An 18,131-nucleotide genomic window follows, 5' to 3' on the forward strand; every position below is an offset into this window, starting at 1 on the left:
AACGGTCCAGCACGTCCCGAGAAAGAACCCAACTCCTCTCCTCAGGACCGTAACGAAAAACGATAAAAAGGGAAACTAGGGTACTACTCTAAAAAAAAAATGAGAACTAGGGACAGACTGAGACACAGCAAGGGCAGGAACAAGAACAGGAGAGATGCGATGGCAGGGAACAGACTGAGACCCAGCAAGACCAGGAGCAGAAGCAGAAAAAAATTACCAGACTTCTTCTGCGCGCAGTCTGAACACGCAGCCACGAAACGGCGCGTGTCACGCTCCTGAGTCGGCCACCAAAAGCGCTGGCGAATAGACGCAAGAGTGCCTCGAACACCGGGATGACCAGCTAACTTGGCAGAGTGAGCCCACTGAAGAACAGCCAGACGAGTGGAAACAGGAACGAAAAGGAGGTTACTAGGACAAGCGCGCGGCGACGCAGTGTGCGTGAGTGCTTGCTTAACCTGTCTTTCAATTCCCCAGACTGTCAACCCGACAACACGCCCATAAGGAAGAATCCCCTCGAGATCAGTAGAAGCCACAGAAGAACTAAACAGACGGGATAAGGCATCAGGCTTGGTGTTCTTGCTACCCGGACGGTAAGAAATCACAAACTCGAAACGAGCGAAAAACAACGCCCAACGAGCTTGACGGGCATTAAGTCGTTTGGCAGAACGGATGTACTCAAGGTTCTTATGGTCTGTCCAAACGACAAAAGGAACGGTCGCCCCTCCAACCACTGTCGCCATTCGCCTAGGGCTAAGCGGATGGCGAGCAGTTCACGGTTACCCACATCATAGTTGCGCTCAGATGGCGACAGGCGATGAGAAAAATAAGCGCAAGGATGAACCTTATCGTCAGACTGGAAGCGCTGGGATAGAATGGCTCCCACGCCTACCTCTGAAGCGTCAACCTCGACAATGAATTGTCTAGTGACGTCAGGAGTAACGAGGATAGGAGCGGACGTAAAACGTTCTTTTAGAAGATCAAAAGCTCCCTGGGCGGAACCGGACCACTTAAAACACGTCTTGACAGAAGTAAGAGCTGTGAGAGGGGCAGCAACTTGACCGAAATTACGAATGAAACGCCGATAGAAATTAGCGAAACCTAAAAAGCGCTGCAACTCGACACGTGACCTTGGAACGGGCCAATCACTGACAGCTTGGACCTTAGCGGAATCCATCTGAATGCCTTCAGCGGAAATAACGGAACCGAGAAAAGTAACGGAGGAGACATGAAAAGAGCACTTCTCAGCCTTTACGTAGAGACAATTCTCTAAAAGGCGCTGTAGAACACGTCGAACGTGCTGAACATGAATCTCGAGTGACGGAGAAAAAATCAGGATATCGTCAAGATAGACAAAAACAAAAATGTTCAGCATGTCTCTCAGAACATCATTAACTAATGCCTGAAAAACAGCTGGCGCATTGGCGAGACCAAACGGCAGAACCCGGTACTCAAAATGCCCTAACGGAGTGTTAAACGCCGTTTTCCACTCGTCCCCCTCTCTGATGCGCACGAGATGGTAAGCGTTACGAAGGTCCAACTTAGTAAAGCACCTGGCTCCCTGCAGAATCTCGAAGGCTGATGACATAAGGGGAAGCGGATAACGATTCTTAACCGTTATGTCATTCAGCCTCGATAATCCACGCAGGGGCGCAGAGTACCGTCCTTCTTCTTAACAAAAAGAACCCCGCCCCGGCCGGAGAAGAAGAAGGCACTATGGTACCGGCGTCAAGAGACACAGACAAATAATCCTCGAGAGCCTTACGTTCGGGAGCCGACAGAGAGTATAGTCTACCTCGAGGAGGAGTGGTCCCCGGAAGGAGATCAATACTACAATCATACGACCGGTGAGGAGGAAGGGAGTTGGCTCGGGACCGACTGAAGACCGTGCGCAGATCATGATATTCCTCCGGCACTCCTGTCAAATCGCCAGGTTCCTCCTGGGAAGTAGGGACAGAAGAAACGGGAGGGATGGCAGACATTAAACACTTCACATGACAAGAAACGTTCCAGGATAGGATAGAATTACTAGACCAATTAATAGAAGGATTATGACATACTAGCCAGGGATGACCCAAAACAACAGGTGTAAACGGTGAACGGAAAATCAAAAAAGAAATAGTCTCACTGTGGTTACCAGATACTGTGAGGGTTAAAGGTAGTGTCTCAAATCTGATACTGGGAAGATGACTACCATCTAAGGCAAACATGGGCGTAGGCTTGTCTAACGGTCTGAAAGGAATGTTATGTTTCCGAACCCATGCTTCGTCCATGAAACAACCCTCAGCCCCAGAGTCAATCAAGGCACTGCATGTAGCACCCGAACCGGTCCAGCGTAGATGGACCGACATAGTAGTACAAGATCTAGATGAAGAGACCAGAGTAGTAGCGCTCACCAGTAGCCCTCCGCTTACTGATGGGCTCTGGCCTCTTACTGGACATGAATTAACAAAATGTCCAGCAACTCCGCAATAGAGGCACAGGCGGTTGGTGATCCTCCGTTCCCTCTCCTTAGTCGAGATGCGAATCCCTCCCAGCTGCATGGGCTCAGTCTCAAAGCCAGAGGAGGGAGATGGTTGCGATGCGGAGCAGGGAAACACCGTTGATGCGAGCTCTCTTCCACGAGCCCGGTGACGAAGATCTACCCGTCGTTCTATGCGGATGGCGAGAGCAATCAAAGAGTCCACATCTGAAGGAACCTCCCGGGAGAGAATCTCATCCTTAACCACTGCGTGGAGTCCCTCCAGAAAACGAGCGAGCAGCGCCGGCTCGTTCCACTCACTAGAGACAGCAAGAGTGCGAAACTCAATAGAATAATCCGTTATGGACCGTTCACCTTGGCATAAGGAAGCCAGGGCCCTAGAAGCCTCCCTACCAAAAACTGAACGGTCAAAAACCCGAATCATCTCCTCTTTAAAGTTCTGGAACTTGTTAGAGCAATCAGCCCTTGCCTCCCAGATAGCTGTGCCCCATTCTCGAGCCCGGCCAGTAAGGAGTGAAATGACGTAAGCAACCCGAGCTCTCTCTAGAGTATGTGTTGGGTTGGAGAGAGAACACAATCTCACACTGCGTGAGAAAGGAGCGGCACTCAGTGGGCTGCCCGGAGTAGCAAGGTGGGTTATTAACCCTAGGTTCTGGAGGCTCGGCAGGCCAGGAAGTAACAGGTGGCACGAGACGTAGACTCTGGAACTGTCCAGAGAGGTCGGAAACCTGAGCGGCCAGGTTCTCCACGGCATGGCGAGCAGCAGACAATTCCTGCTCGTGTCTGCCGAGCATGGCTCCTTGGATCTCGACGGCAGTGTAACGAGCGTCTGAAGTCGCTGGGTCCATTACTTGGTCGGTTCCTTCTGTCATGCAGGTGATAGAGGACCCAAAAGCGACTTAACAGAAACAGAGTTTATTCAAATCCAAACAGGGAGTAACAGAAATCCTCTAGTCTGTAGAGGGGAATAACAAGAGAAGCGGCCACAGACTGCAGGTCGCCGGGTAGGCGCAGGCCGTAGTAGACAGAGACACCTGCTCACACGCAGCATCTGATGAAGGCAAAAAACACGACAGGACAGGGCGAAACACAATCACAGCATGGTGAATACAAAACAAGGAACCGACGGGACAGGAGCGGAACACAAAGGAATAAATAGGGACTCTAATCAGGGGAAAGGATCGGGAACAGGTGTGGGAAGACTAAATGATGATTAGGGGAATAGGAACAGCTGGGAGCAGGAACGGAACGATAGAGAGAGGAGAGAGAGGGAGGGGGAGAGAGAGGGATAGAAAAAGGGAACGAACCTAATAAGACCAGCAGGGGGAAACGAACAGAAGGAAAAGCAAAATGACAAGATGATATAAGACAAAACATGACAGTATTTGGTCACCTACAAACAAGCAAGATTTCTGGCTCTCACAGACCTGTAACTTCTTCTTTAAGAGGCTCCTCTGTCCTCCACTCGTTACCTGTATTAATGGCACCTGTTTGAACTTGTTATCAGTATAAAAGACACCTGTCCACAACCTCAAATAGTCACACTCCAAACTCCACTATGGCCAAGACCAAAGAGCTGTCAAAGGACACCAGAAACAAAATTGTAGACCTGCACCAGGCTGGGAAGACTGAATCTGCAATAGGTAAGCAGCTTGTTTTGAAGAAATTAACTGTGGGAGCAATTATTAGGAAATGGAAGACATACAAGACCACTGATAATCTCCCTCGATCTGGGGCTCCATGCAAGATCTCACCCCGTGGGGTCAAAATGATCACAAGAACAGTGAGCAAAAATCCCAGAACCACATGGGGGGACCTAGTGAATGACCTGCAGAGAGCTGGGAACAAAGTAACAAAGCCTACCATCAGTAACACACTACGCCGCCAGGGACTCAAATCCTGCAGTGCCAGCCGTGTCCCCCTGCTTCAGTCAGTATATGTCCAGGCCCGTCTGAAGTTTGCTAGAGAGCATTTGGATGATCCAGAAGAAGATTAGGAGAATGTCATATGGTCAGATGAAACCAAAATATAACTTTTTGGTAAAAACTCAACTCGTCGTGTTTGGAGGACAAAGAATGCTGAGTTGCATCCAAAGAACACCATACCTACTGTGAAGCATGGGGGTGGAAACATCATGCTTTGGGGCTGTTTTTCTGCAAAGGGACCAGGACGACTGATCCGTGTAAAGGAAAGAATGAAGGGGGCCATGTATTGTGAGATTTTGAGTGAAAACCTCCTTCCATCAGCAATGGCATTGAAGATGAAAGGTGGCTGGGTCTTTCAGCATGAAAATGATCCCAAACACACCGCCCCGGCAACGAAGGATTGGCTTCGTAAGAAGCATTTCAAGGTCCTGGAGTGGCCTAGCCAGTCTCCAGTTCTCAACCCCATAGAAAATCTTTGGAGGCAGTTGAAAGTCCGTTTTGCCCAGCAACAGCCCCAAAACACCACTGCTCTAGAGGAGATCTGCATGGAGGAATGGGCCACAATACCAGCAACAGTGTGTGAAAACCTTGTGAAGACTTACAATTTTTTTTTTACTTCTGTCATTGCCAACAAAGGGTATATAACAAACTCTTGAGATAAACTTATGTTATTGACCAAATACTTATTTTCCACCATAATTTGCAAATAAATTAATTAAAAATCCTACAATGTGATTTTCTGGATTTTTTTGTTGTCATTTTGTCTGTCATAGTTGAAGTGTACCTATGATGAAAATTACAGGCCTCTCTCATCTTTTTAAGTGGGAGAACTTGCACAATTGGTGGCTGACTAAATACTTTTTTGCCCCACCTTATACTGTATTCTAGTCAAGGCTCATCCTATATACTGTAAGTACTGCTGCTGAATAACTACTGCTATTCATATACTGGATATTATATAGTATTTATTTGGGGATGTGTGTGTATTGTTGTGTATTGTTATATATTACTGCACTGTTGGAGTTAGAAATATAAGCATTTCATTACACCCGCGATAACGTCTGCAAAATATGTGTACGAGACCAATAAAATTGAATTTGATTTGAGATGGAAGATTTAATTTCCTAAAGTCAAACATATGCAATCCCTCATTCTCCATGCTGTTTCTGCTCCATGGACATCTCCTTTAAGGACTCAGTATGGTGATCTTAAAGGAGACGAAAATCATTCAGATATGTAATGAATTGCTTTCTGCTTTCCTCATCATCACACTCCTGCATCAGTAGTGTTCATCACATGTATTGTTCATTATATTCTGTATGTATTGATCAATTATTCATCCAATCTCCCTCTCTCTCTGTCCATCTGGAACCCTCTGTCCCCCTGTCAGACGAGGCCAATGTGGTGGTGAGTGAGAGCACAGATATGGAGGATGTGAGTACCTCCACAGCCATCACCACTAACTTCATCGGCCAAAAGACAGAGAAGCTGGGAGCAGATATGTGTGAACGATCCTGTGAGGAACTCAGCACCATGTTCCAGGAGCTCAAAGGACTGCGGGTTGTAGTGGGGAACCTCATAGACGGCCTGCAGAAAGTGGTATGTACAGTTGTCCTCCAATCAGGAAAGGGGAGCGGGCAAGAAAATAAGAAAATAGTACATTATTTAAGCAACAAGGCCTGAAGGGGTGTGGTATATTGGCCGTATATCACAAATCCCAGAGGTGCATTATTGCTATTATAAACTGGTTACCAACGTAATTAGAACAGTAAAAATAAATGTTTTGTCATACCCGTGGTATACGGTCTGATGTACCACGGCTGTCACCCAATCAGCATTCAGGGTTCGAACCACCTAGTTTATAATATGTCTTTGATGTCTACTGTCAATACTGCTTTCTATGAAACCGGGTGTGCGATCAAATTAGTGTACTTAATGAACTGTGTGTGTGTGTTAGGAGTGACTGAGAAGATTAGGGAAAATTGGGAGTATGTGTAGGTCTTCTTTAGAGGTTAAGATGAGAGAACTGAGACTTTCTAGAGAGTTGCTGGTAAAGTGACCCAAATACCCTGTTTGAAGTCATGAAGCCAGGCATGCTAAAACTACTTTAGCAGCTGAGTTAAGTGTGTGAGTCAGAGTCAGATTGTGAGTCAGTGAGGCTGGGTTTTATTGGATGTAACATGTGGATATAGGAAGTGTTCCCTTGGCTGTGATTGGCTCCAGCTAGTGGCTCCTCTCCACTCTGATGTCTGGCTATGTTTAACCAGCCCATGTGCTTCCTTCTCCTTCCTCTTTGTTTGTGTGTGTGCGCTTGTGTGCATGTGTGGGTGGGTGTGTGCGTGTGTGTGTGCGTGTTGGCATGATCCATGGGAATCAACTCACTAACTGTTCACTGGGAGGAGAAGCCGTTATGGTCCCCAAGGCTCTTCCAGACCAAGTGGTGTCTCATAACCACTCATAACACTGCAGCTCACGGCACACTACCACCATCACACACACACACACACACACACACACACACACACACACACACACACACACACACACACACACACACACACACACACACACACACACACACACACACACACACACACACACACACACACACACACACACACACACACACACACACACACACTTAGGCTCTAGCTCATGTACTGCTGATAGTACCCCAGTGTTTCAGAAGCTCAGCCAGCAGGAATCCATTCAACTCTATGGTCAGAGGTTACAATGTGCAAATAGAACAACATTCCTTTAAATGTCTGCTTTCCCATCAACATTAGAGCAATGGAGTTCAGTAAACGCACACACACACACACACACACACACACACACACACACACACACACACACACACACACACACACACACACACACACACACACACACACACACACACACACACACACACACACACACACACACACACACACACACACACACACACACACACTCAGGCAGAAGTTTAAGACTGTAGACTATGTCTGTCTATCTGGCTGTTGTTGTATACTCAGGCAGAAGTTTAAGACTGTAGACTATGTCTGTCTATCTGGCTGTTGTTGTATACTCAGGCAGAAGTTTAAGACTGTAGACTATGTCTGTCTATCTGGCTGTTGTTGTATACTCAGGCAGAAGTTTAAGACTGTAGACTATGTCTGTCTATCTGGCTGTTGTTGTATACTCAGGCAGAAGTTTAAGACTGTAGACTATGTCTGTCTATCTGGCTGTTGTTGTATACTCAGGCAGAAGTTTAAGACTGTAGACTATGTCTGTCTATCTGGCTGTTGTTGTATAATCAGGCAGAAGTTTAAGACTGTAGACTATGTCTGTCTATCTGGCTGTTGTTGTATACTCAGGCAGAAGTTTAAGACTGTAGACTATGTCTGTCTATCTGGCTGTTGTTGTATACTCAGGCAGAAGTTTAAGACTGTAGACTATGTCTGTCTATCTGGCTGTTGTTGTATACTCAGGCAGAAGTTTAAGACTGTAGACTATGACTGTCTATCTGGCTGTTGTTGTATAATCAGGCAGAAGTTTAAGACTGTAGACTATGACTGTCTATCTGGCTGTTGTTGTATACTCAGGCAGAAGTTTAAGACTGTAGACTATGTCTGTCTATCTGGCTGTTGTTGTATACTCAGGCAGAAGTTTAAGACTGTAGACTATGTCTGTCTATCTGGCTGTTGTTGTATAATCAGGCAGAAGTTTAAGACTGTAGACTATGTCTGTCTATCTGGCTGTTGTTGTATACTCAGGCAGAAGTTTAAGACTGTAGACTATGTCTGTCTATCTGGCTGTTGTTGTATAATCAGGCAGAAGTTTAAGACTGTAGACTATGACTGTCTATCTGGCTGTTGTTGTATACTCAGGCAGAAGTTTAAGACTGTAGACTATGTCTGTCTATCTGGCTGTTGTTGTAAACTCAGGCAGAAGTTTAAGACTGTAGACTATGTCTGTCTATCTGGCTGTTGTTGTATAATCAGGCAGAAGTTTAAGACTGTAGACTATGTCTGTCTATCTGGCTGTTGTTGTATACTCAGGCAGAAGTTTAAGACTGTAGACTATGTCTGTCTATCTGGCTGTTGTTGTATAATCAGGCAGAAGTTTAAGACTGTAGACTATGTCTGTCTATCTGGCTGTTGTTGTATAATCAGGCAGAAGTTTAAGACTGTAGACTATGTCTGTCTATCTGGCTGTTGTTGTATACTCAGGCAGAAGTTTAAGACTGTAGACTATTTGCATCTGTATCTTCACTCCTCAGACAGTGGAAAAAAACGGTGATTAGTGATTAGTATTCGTGTCAGTGATGAGCTATGTGTCTGTCTGATTCCTCTCTCCAGACAGAGGAGAACACAGTAATGAAGGATGCTTTGGGGAAGATGAAGAACTCCAAGGAGAAACACATGTGTTGGCAGGACGGACGGCTGTTTGAAGATAAAGAGGATTGGGTGGTGGACAGCTGCACCACGTGTACCTGTCAGGTAGGAGACATACAGACCACCTTAAAAGGAGAGACATGAGAGACATCGAATGTGCTAAGGGGATATGGTTACTCATAGAATGATAGATTTGGTTGGTTGGTTGATTGATTTATGTATTGATCCCAAATGAATCAGTGTCCTACACCTTGTAAAGGTGCCCAGCTCCTATGGACTTACAAAACACTAATTCATACGTAGGTCTGATCACCTATCACTTGATAGCAACTAATGTCATTGTGTCATTACAGGACTCAAAGATTGTGTGTCACCAAATCACTTGTCCTCCTGTGGCCTGTGCTAGCCCCTCCTTCATCGACGGAGAGTGTTGCCCTGTGTGTCTGTGTAAGTAGTCACCCATTCTACACAACATTCTATTGTTAAAGCCGCATTCTGCCATTTCAACAGCCCAGTCCTGCCCCATGACCATTGAACAGCAGGAAAAATAGCAGAATGTGGCCAAAAAATGTATTTACAAATTGCAGACCACACCTTTAATGACTGTTTAAGTAAGCTTTACGGGAGTAATCGCAATTACAAAACATACTGAAGTGAAAACTAGACTCCTGTGCACTGTAAAAACAATGGCATCACATTGACCAATAAACAACTACTGTAACACGCATTCTCTCACTCACACACACCGTGCTTCATTTCACATTTGGCTGAAGTCCTTTCTAGATACAACGCCTCCGATGCCAGATCTGAGTACTGGAGAAACAACGTTACCATGCATATTATGCTTTAATAATATAGCAGTGTTATTGTTGTAAATCGGATGGTCTGTAAAGGGACGACCACATGTTTTATGGTTCTACATGAAACCAGTGGTACTACAGGCTGCAATGCCTTCATACTCTGAAATGGTCACTGTGGACTTAGAACCATGATATAAAACCTACAAATCAAAGCAGACTGCTGGACAGAGCTTTGTTTCTCTGCAGCTTTTGAATCCGTTCCAAGCTCAAACAATGCGAGAGACTGTAGAGGAGAGGGTGTGGTGGGAAAAGATGCAATAATACGATGAGTTGACTTCATTTTAGAAAGATAGCACGTTTATTTTGACGTTTCCATTTATTTGACATTTTATTGAATTGGGGGGAAAGATCACCTGAAAGCTTATTTTGTAATAAAAAAATATTTAAATAATAAAGCCTTTTTCCAAGGAAGCGGGTTTTCAATATCAGAGCCAGAATAATATATCAGAGCCAGAATAATTGATGATTTGTCAATAACCCCTTGTGTGTTTCTGTTTCCTCCAGCTAAGGACAGTGAGGACGGCTGGTCCCCCTGGTCGGAGTGGACAGAGTGTACTGTCACCTGTGGGACAGGTACTCAACAGAGGGGACGCTCATGTGATGCCACCAGTAACACCTGCTCCGGACCATCCATCCAGACCAGGAAATGCAGCCTGGGAAAATGTGACAGCCGAGGTGAGTCTCAACGTCTCTACTGCAGTCCACTTTGTGTGAACCTACCTTGTTGTTTGCTGAACTCTATTGATTAGACACTATTGGTTTTCTTGTTTTATTTTAATGTGTGTTGCGATTTTAAATGCACTTTAAATAAAGTTTGATTTGACTTGATTTGATTAGACCAACAAAGGACCTATGGGTGAGCACGATGGTATCTCTGCTTGCTCCCAACTCATACCATTACCACTGACTAAGTTAGAGTAGTTTTAGCACAAACCAAAACAGCATCATAATATGTTTACAGACAGGAAATAGGTGATGGGCCATAGCAAGCTATCCGCTTTAGATTTCGACGAGTGAGGAGCGATCTCTGACGAGGGAGGAGCTGTTTTTTAAATTATATTTATTTCTTCTTAACACAGTTCTATTTTTGTTGTCAATTCTTGCATATTTTTTCTAAATACTTACTATTATGTTCGCTAGCTGGACACACTAACGCCGCAGAGTGCTAATCTGTAAACCAATCACAACTCGTGTACTATCCATGGTATTATCTCTGCTAATCACATCTGCCAATCACGTTATCCGTATCTAACTTAGTAAAAAGCTGGTGACATCTAGAGAGAGATCGCATCCAACTGCTATCAGGTGAAGTATTTTTATTTTATTTGTACTTATTTAGTTAGAGAAACGTGATACCATCAATGCAAGCTGTAAAATGACTCCCAATTTAGAGCACAGCAACCTTAGTAATCTAGCTAGCTTGCTAGTTAGCTACAGTAGCTCGTTACAACAAGTAGATATGTTTCTAGCTAGCAGGAGCAGATTGCTTTATCACTAGCTAGAATGTCATTCCGCAATCGGTTTATTCCCAGTAATAATTGAAAACCACAAAAATCTATAGGACAAGTATTGAAATCTAATACAGTCATCAAGGCAGGACCCACTCATTTCATTCATACTGACAAATAAGAAATGTTACATTATCCTTGTCAATAGTTGGAGTAGGATGATTGCAGAGCACCCTTCCTCAGACTGTCAGTAAGTTCATTTTCTAGCTCACAAACTACATTTCTTTACTGTGATGTCTCTCACGTTTGTCTCCCATGATCTATTCAGCTCTCCTGTGTCCTGCTCTTAGAGATCCATCAAGTGCTATTCACCAAGCATTGGCTGATTCACTCACCTATGAGGAGAACCATCATACTGCACTTTGAACTAGCTGTTTGAACACTATTTAGGCATTGGGATCGCATATGCATTTGCCTGTTTTATCTTACACAGTCTAGTGCATTTTAGAGTTGAAGAACACCCACTACAGATACACATGCTTGTTAGAGCATCTTCATTCATTATTGTCTCTCCCTTTTATCTCCCATAATCTATTCACCAAGTCCTGCAGTTTGAACTCGCCCTGCTGTCACTATTTAGACACTGAGGTCAAAAATGCATATGGCTGTTGTCTTTCCTTTGTGTGTTTTGTCTTACACAATCGAGTGCAGTTTAGAGTTGAAGAACACCCACTACAGATACACATGCTTGTTTTGTCTTACACAATCGAGTGCAGTTCAGAGTTGAAGAACACCCACTACAGATACACATGCTTGTTTTGTCTTACACAATCGAGTGCAGTTTAGAGTTGAAGAACACCCACTACAGATACACATGCTTGTTTTGTCTTACACAATCGAGTGCAGTTTAGAGTTGAAGAACACCCACTACAGATACACATGCTTGTTTTGTCTTACACAATCGAGTGCAGTTTAGAGTTGAAGAACACCCACTACAGATACACATGCTTGTTTTGTCTTACACAATCGAGTGCAGTTCAGAGTTGAAGAACACCCACTACAGATACACATGCTTGTTTTGTCTTACACAATCGAGTGCAGTTCAGAGTTGAACAACACCAACTACAGATACACGTGCTTGTTTGAGCATCTCAAAGACTAAATTCAATGTAGAATCAGTTTAAGAGGTGAAGAACAGATCAGTTTACTATTGTACCACGAAGTGGGGAGAATTCTATTGTCCCAGTCAGGAGCCCAGGCTTTTGACATAGATGGTAGAGTTCTCGTCTCTGGACCACACAAGCTTTAGATTGCATTCTGCTAAGGCAATTGCCTCTCTGTACAGCTGTCAGCTACATATGGTGACCAGGGTGTGATCCTTTCGATACGCCTAGAGGACCTGGGCACACAAATACTCCTAGAGAGAAAGGGGAATACTGAATCATGTGTTGATGACAGTTCTACAGTGTCCATCAGAGGTCCAGGCTATTGGCATAGAGAGTAAAGGACTGCACCATTGTAAGATTGTGCCCTCCACGGCACTTGATATACATTGATTGGTAGGTTACACTATATTTAGACACTTCAAATACTGCCTGAGACACCTTTGCTATTTGTCTCCGTACTCAATAAATGGTGAAACACTATTTGTTGATTGTGTTCTATGTTCTAATGTATATGCATGAAACGTACATGATGGAAAACATACAGTTGAAGTCGGAAGTTTACATACACCTTAGTCAAATACATTTAAACTGAGTTTTTCACAATTCTTGACATTTAATCCTTGTAAAAATGTCCTGTCTTAGGTCAAGTTAGGATCACCACTTTATTTTAAGAATGTGAAATGTCAGAATAATAGTAGAGTAGAATGACTTATTTAAGCTTTTATTTCTTTCATCACATTCCCAGTGGGTCAGAAGTTTACATACCCTCAATTAGTATTTGGTAGCATTGCCTTTAAATTGTTTAACTTGGGTCAAACGTTTCAGGTAGCCTTCCACAAGCTTCCCATAATAAGTTGGGTGAATTTTGGCCCACTCCTCCTGACAGAGCTGGTATAACTGAGTCAGTTTGTAGGCCTCCTTGCTCGCACACGCTTTTTCAGTTCTGCCCACACATTTTCTATAGGATCAGGTCAGGGCTTTATGATGGCCACTCCAATACTTTGACTTTGTTGTCCTTAAGCCATTAAGCCACAACTTTGGAAGTATGCTTGGGGTCATCGTCCATTTGGAAGACCCATTCGTGAATTAACATCCTGACTGATTTAACATAACACTGATGTCTTGAGATGTTGCTTCAATATATCCACATCATTTTCCACCCTCATGATGCCCTCTATTCTGTGAAGTGCACCAGTCCCTCCTTCAGCAAAGCACCCTCACAACATGATGCTGCCACCCCCATGCTTCACGTTTGGGATTGTGTTCTTCGGCTTGCAAGCCCAAACATAACGATGGCCATTATGGCCTAACAGTTCTATTTTTGTTTCATCAGCCCAAAGGACATTTCTCCAAAAAGTACGATCTTTGTCCCCACGTGCAGTTGAAAACCGTAGTCTGGCTTTTTTATAGCTTGCCCCTGAGCAGTGGCTTCTTCCTTGCTGAGCGGCCTTTCAGGTTATGTCGATATAGGACTTGTTTACTGTGGATATAGATACTTTTGTACATGTTTCCTCCAGCATCTTCACAAGGTCCTTTGCTGTTGTTCTGGGATTGATTTGCACTTTTCGCTCCAAAGTACGTTCATCTATAGGAGATAGAACGCATCTCCTTCCTGAGCGGTATGGTGTTTATACTTGCGTACTATTGTTTGTACAGATGAACGTTGTACCTTCAGGCGTTTGGAAATTGCTCCCAAGGATGAACCAGACTTGTGGAGGTCTACAATTTATTTTCTGAGGTCTTGGCTGATTCCTTTTGATTTTCCCATGATGTCAAGCAAAGAGGCACTGAGTTTGAAGGTAGGCCTTGAAATACATCCACAGGTACACCACCAATTGACTCAAATGATGTCAATTAGCCTATCAGAAGCTTCTAAAGTCATGTCATAATTTTTGGGAATTTTCCAAGCTGTTGAACTTAGTGTATGTAAACCTCTGACCCACTGGAATTGTGATACAGTGAATTATAAGTGAAATAATCTGTCTGTAAACAATTGTTGGAAAAATTACTTATGTCATGCACAAAGTAGATGTCCTAACCGACTTACCAAAACAGTAGTTTGTTAACAAGAATTTTGTGGAGTGGTTGAAAAACAAGTTTTAAAGACTCCAACCTAAGTGCATGTAAACTTCCGTCTTCAACTGTATCTCACACTCAGTCATAGTTACTAAAATAAGATTTTGGCACCGTCAACTTTTATAAGGTTAGTAGGAAATTGTATCATTTAAACCACCTAAATATACTCACATTCACTGAACATGTAGTATCTGAACCTCAAACATTGATTTCCCAACTGCTGCTCTTTATCCTTGTCCATATCTTATACTCCAATGCATCCAACATTATGCATGTCCACCATGGTATTGGACAGCTGCTATTTGAGAAAGCAACTCTGGTTATTTAGAAAACTCTGGTCATCTTATTGCAGAGCACATTGTGTTTTTAGAGAAGATTGTATTGCAAGGTGTCCTATATGTGTAGGTTAATGCCGTATGTATTGGCTAATGTGCGTATGCAGCTGTCGTTTTTTAAACCTCCATTCTAGCACACAACACACACACCCACCCTTTTATTGGGGTTTCTATGTGAAGTATATTATTGCATGTTTCTCGAAGCCTGCAGCTAGTTACATTGAAATTAGACATATAATCGTGCCAAAGCATGGTTCAAAAAAATGTGTTCACTGACAGAGAGATACTAATGATACACACAAATGGTTTACTAAATGTACTGTAACATTGTCTAGCTTTCAATAGCTTTCAATACATTGGCTTAATGGTCAACAGAGTTACCTCTTCATACAATCAAGACAATTCGTATTGCATGCTGCATATTTCAAGGGTACTCAAACACATATTTATCTTATTTCAGTCTTTGGAAGCTAGCTAGCTATATCTGTTCCTCTTCATCAGACAGCAGCTCGTGTTTTCACAAGAGGCTGTGTTTACATCGTAGATAGAAGTTAGCTGCCTTCATCACGAGGGGTATGTACAGGAGTTCTGATTGGTTACAAATTTAGCCGTTCAGCAAATTTGCCTGAGTAGATAGTGTTGAAAAATATTTTTTTATGAGAAATTGTGCAAGAATTGAAGGTGCCAACAAATGTTATAGTCATCATAAGAATGATGAATTATGACAGGGATCGATCAACTTCACCATTTTCAGCTTCGGGCCTCCACCTAAAATGTATTGCTACAACAACATAAAAACAATATTTTCCTGCAGTTGTGCGTGCGTGCGTGCGTGCGTGCGTGCGTGCGTGCGTGCGTGCGCGTGCGTGCGTGTGTGTGTGTGTGTGTGTGTGTGTGTGTGTGTGTGTGTGTGCACGTGAGTATGTATGTCAGTAGAAGCAGATGTGTAATGTTGGAACAGGAGACAGTGACTCAATAGAAATATAGAGGAGCGCTGCTCTGCTGGGGTGGAGATGGCTGGACAGAGACCTCGTCCCTCTCAGGCTCAAAACCCTGTGACTTGTCTGTCTGTCTGTCTGTCTGTCTGTCTGTCTGTCTGTCTGTCTGTCTGTCTGTCTGTCTGTCTGTCTGTCTGTCTGTCTGTCTGTCTGTCATACCCTGCACTGACTCACTAGTACCCAGTATACTGCAACCAAATTACCCAGCAATACGATATTTGAATCTGAATATATTACACATGTATTTTCCCTATACTCTGACTTAACGGTGTGTGTTCAGTTCGTCAGAACGGTGGGTGGAGCCTGTGGTCTCCCTGGTCATCATGCTCAGTGACGTGTGGCGAGGGCCAGATCACCAGGATACGCCACTGCAACGCACCCACACCACAACTGGGGGGCAAGGACTGTGAGGGCCAGGGGAGAGATACACAGCGCTGTGAGGCCAAGCCCTGTCCCAGTGAGTATGGTGGTCCAAGCAGGACAACATAGACAATGTTGTCTTGGAAATCCTGCATCCTGGGAGGCAAACAGTCTGTCTAGAGCGAGACTATAGACACAATGTCCATACCAGACCTGGGTTCAACATTTTAGCTTTCTTTCAAATAATTTAGCTGTGCATTTATTGAGCTAGACTCTTTCTTTTGAAAGATATCAAATACTGTTTAAATCCAGTATAAAGTAGTTTGAACAAGTATTTTGGTCTGATTCATACCCACTTACTTGGATTTACAAACAGGGAGAAGTAGAAGAGTTTTACACCTCTACCCACTCGTATAGAAGGGGCACCGTTCACATGCTAACAGTGCTATGTGTCTGTCTTTCATAAAACTGAGAGTGCACTGGCCACTACAGAATGGATGCAAAGTGGTTACATATTTCCTGTGTATGACTGTAGGCCTACAACTACTACTGTAATTCTTTGCTAGACTTTCTTACAGTAAAGAGACTTGATAAGACAGTCAATGTAGTAAAACATCCTCTTGGACTCATGGGAGACTAGCCCCCATTGTGATTTAAGAGATCAGCAAACATTGTGATGATCTACTAACTGTTTATTTGTTGTCCATGTGCAGTTGACGGTGGTTGGGGACCGTGGTCGCCATGGGCGATCTGCTCGGCAACCTGTGGGGGTGGAGTTAAGGGTCGGACCCGTGTCTGTAACAGCCCTGAACCCCAGTACGGAGGCAAGAAGTGCCCTGGGGAGACCAACGATAGTGATGCCTGCAACAAACAAGAATGCCCTATCGGTGAGTGTGTGTGTTTGTGTGTCCCATTCAGCACCTCTGACCCAACCCCTCGTCCCTTTCTCTCTTTCCCTTTGAGGCATGTTAACCTTCCCTCACTCCCTTTGAGTTATTCCAGTTCATTCTCGCATTCCAGTTGAGTTATTATTTCTAATTTCAACATTCCTGTGATAAGTGCTCTGAGAATGGCCTCCAGGCAAATTTTTGTCAAATATTTGTGCTGATAACAAAGTCTGGAAGGATGTGTTTTTCCTCTTTGTAGAATGCACATTGTGTTTGGTCAACAAGCTTTGAATGCACTGAAACCTGTTAACTTTGAGAGAAATGAAGAGAGCAACCTGAAGTGAACCACCTGAACAACCTGGGGCAGCTGAATGTCAATATTGTAAATAAACCAATAAACAAATGTCCAAATGTAGCTGCATTAGGCATGTCCTGGTTCTCTTCCTAACCAGTCGCCAACAAACTATGGAGAATTGCTTCCCTTCACACGGTTGCTTTAGTTCTAACTCTGTTAAAAGTCTTTTCTAACCACTGTGTTATTGTTCCCTGTCAGACGGTTGTCTGTCTAACCCATGCTTTGGAGGAGTGGACTGTAACAGTGCCCCCGACGGATCCTGGGAGTGTGGGCCATGCCCTCTCGGTTTCCGTGGCAACGGAACCCACTGCGAAGACGTCAACGAGGTAATTTTGGGTTAAAGAAGCATGTTACACAAGTCAGATACTTGGTTAACCCACTAACTAATGTTTAACCCTAACCTTAACCTTAAATACAAACTTAAATAAGCCCTAAATACATTTTCCTATGCCTAACCATTACCTTAGGATCTTCCTTTACTCATTCATATTCATGACCTATTGCCCTACTTAGAAACTACATCTCATTCTGATCCTCTTTACAGTGTCACATGTTCCCTGATCGATCTGATTGATTTTATTATTTATCGATTGAATATCATCTATTCTGATCCTCTTCCGCCACAGTATCACATGTTCCCTGATCGATCTGATTGATTTCATTATTGATCGATTGAATATCATCTCATTCTGATCCTCTTCCGCCACAGTGTCACATGATCTCCGATAGATCAATTTATTTGATTGATTTTATGATTGATCAATTTGATACATTTACATTACATTTAAGTCATTTAGCAGACGCTCTTGTCCAGAGCGACTTACAAATTGGTGCTTTCACCTTATGACATCCAGTGGAACAGT

At 43.7% G+C, this 18,131-nt stretch overlaps 1 protein-coding gene across 1 annotated transcript in view; it reads left to right on the plus strand.

The window, feature by feature from the left end:
* The window catches only part of thbs2a (thrombospondin 2a), a 48,129-nt gene that overhangs the window by 8,656 nt on the left and 21,342 nt on the right, over positions 1–18,131 (plus strand). The window contains 7 exon segments of the mRNA XM_046357419.1: positions 5,795–6,003; positions 8,748–8,888; positions 9,137–9,230; positions 10,148–10,318; positions 15,947–16,123; positions 16,740–16,913; positions 17,467–17,594. Of these exon segments, the coding sequence (XP_046213375.1) occupies positions 5,795–6,003; positions 8,748–8,888; positions 9,137–9,230; positions 10,148–10,318; positions 15,947–16,123; positions 16,740–16,913; positions 17,467–17,594 (1,094 nt within the window).

The sequence above is a fragment of the Oncorhynchus gorbuscha genome, linkage group LG07 (assembly GCF_021184085.1).
Source record: "Oncorhynchus gorbuscha isolate QuinsamMale2020 ecotype Even-year linkage group LG07, OgorEven_v1.0, whole genome shotgun sequence".
Taxonomy (NCBI): Eukaryota; Metazoa; Chordata; class Actinopteri; order Salmoniformes; family Salmonidae; genus Oncorhynchus; species Oncorhynchus gorbuscha.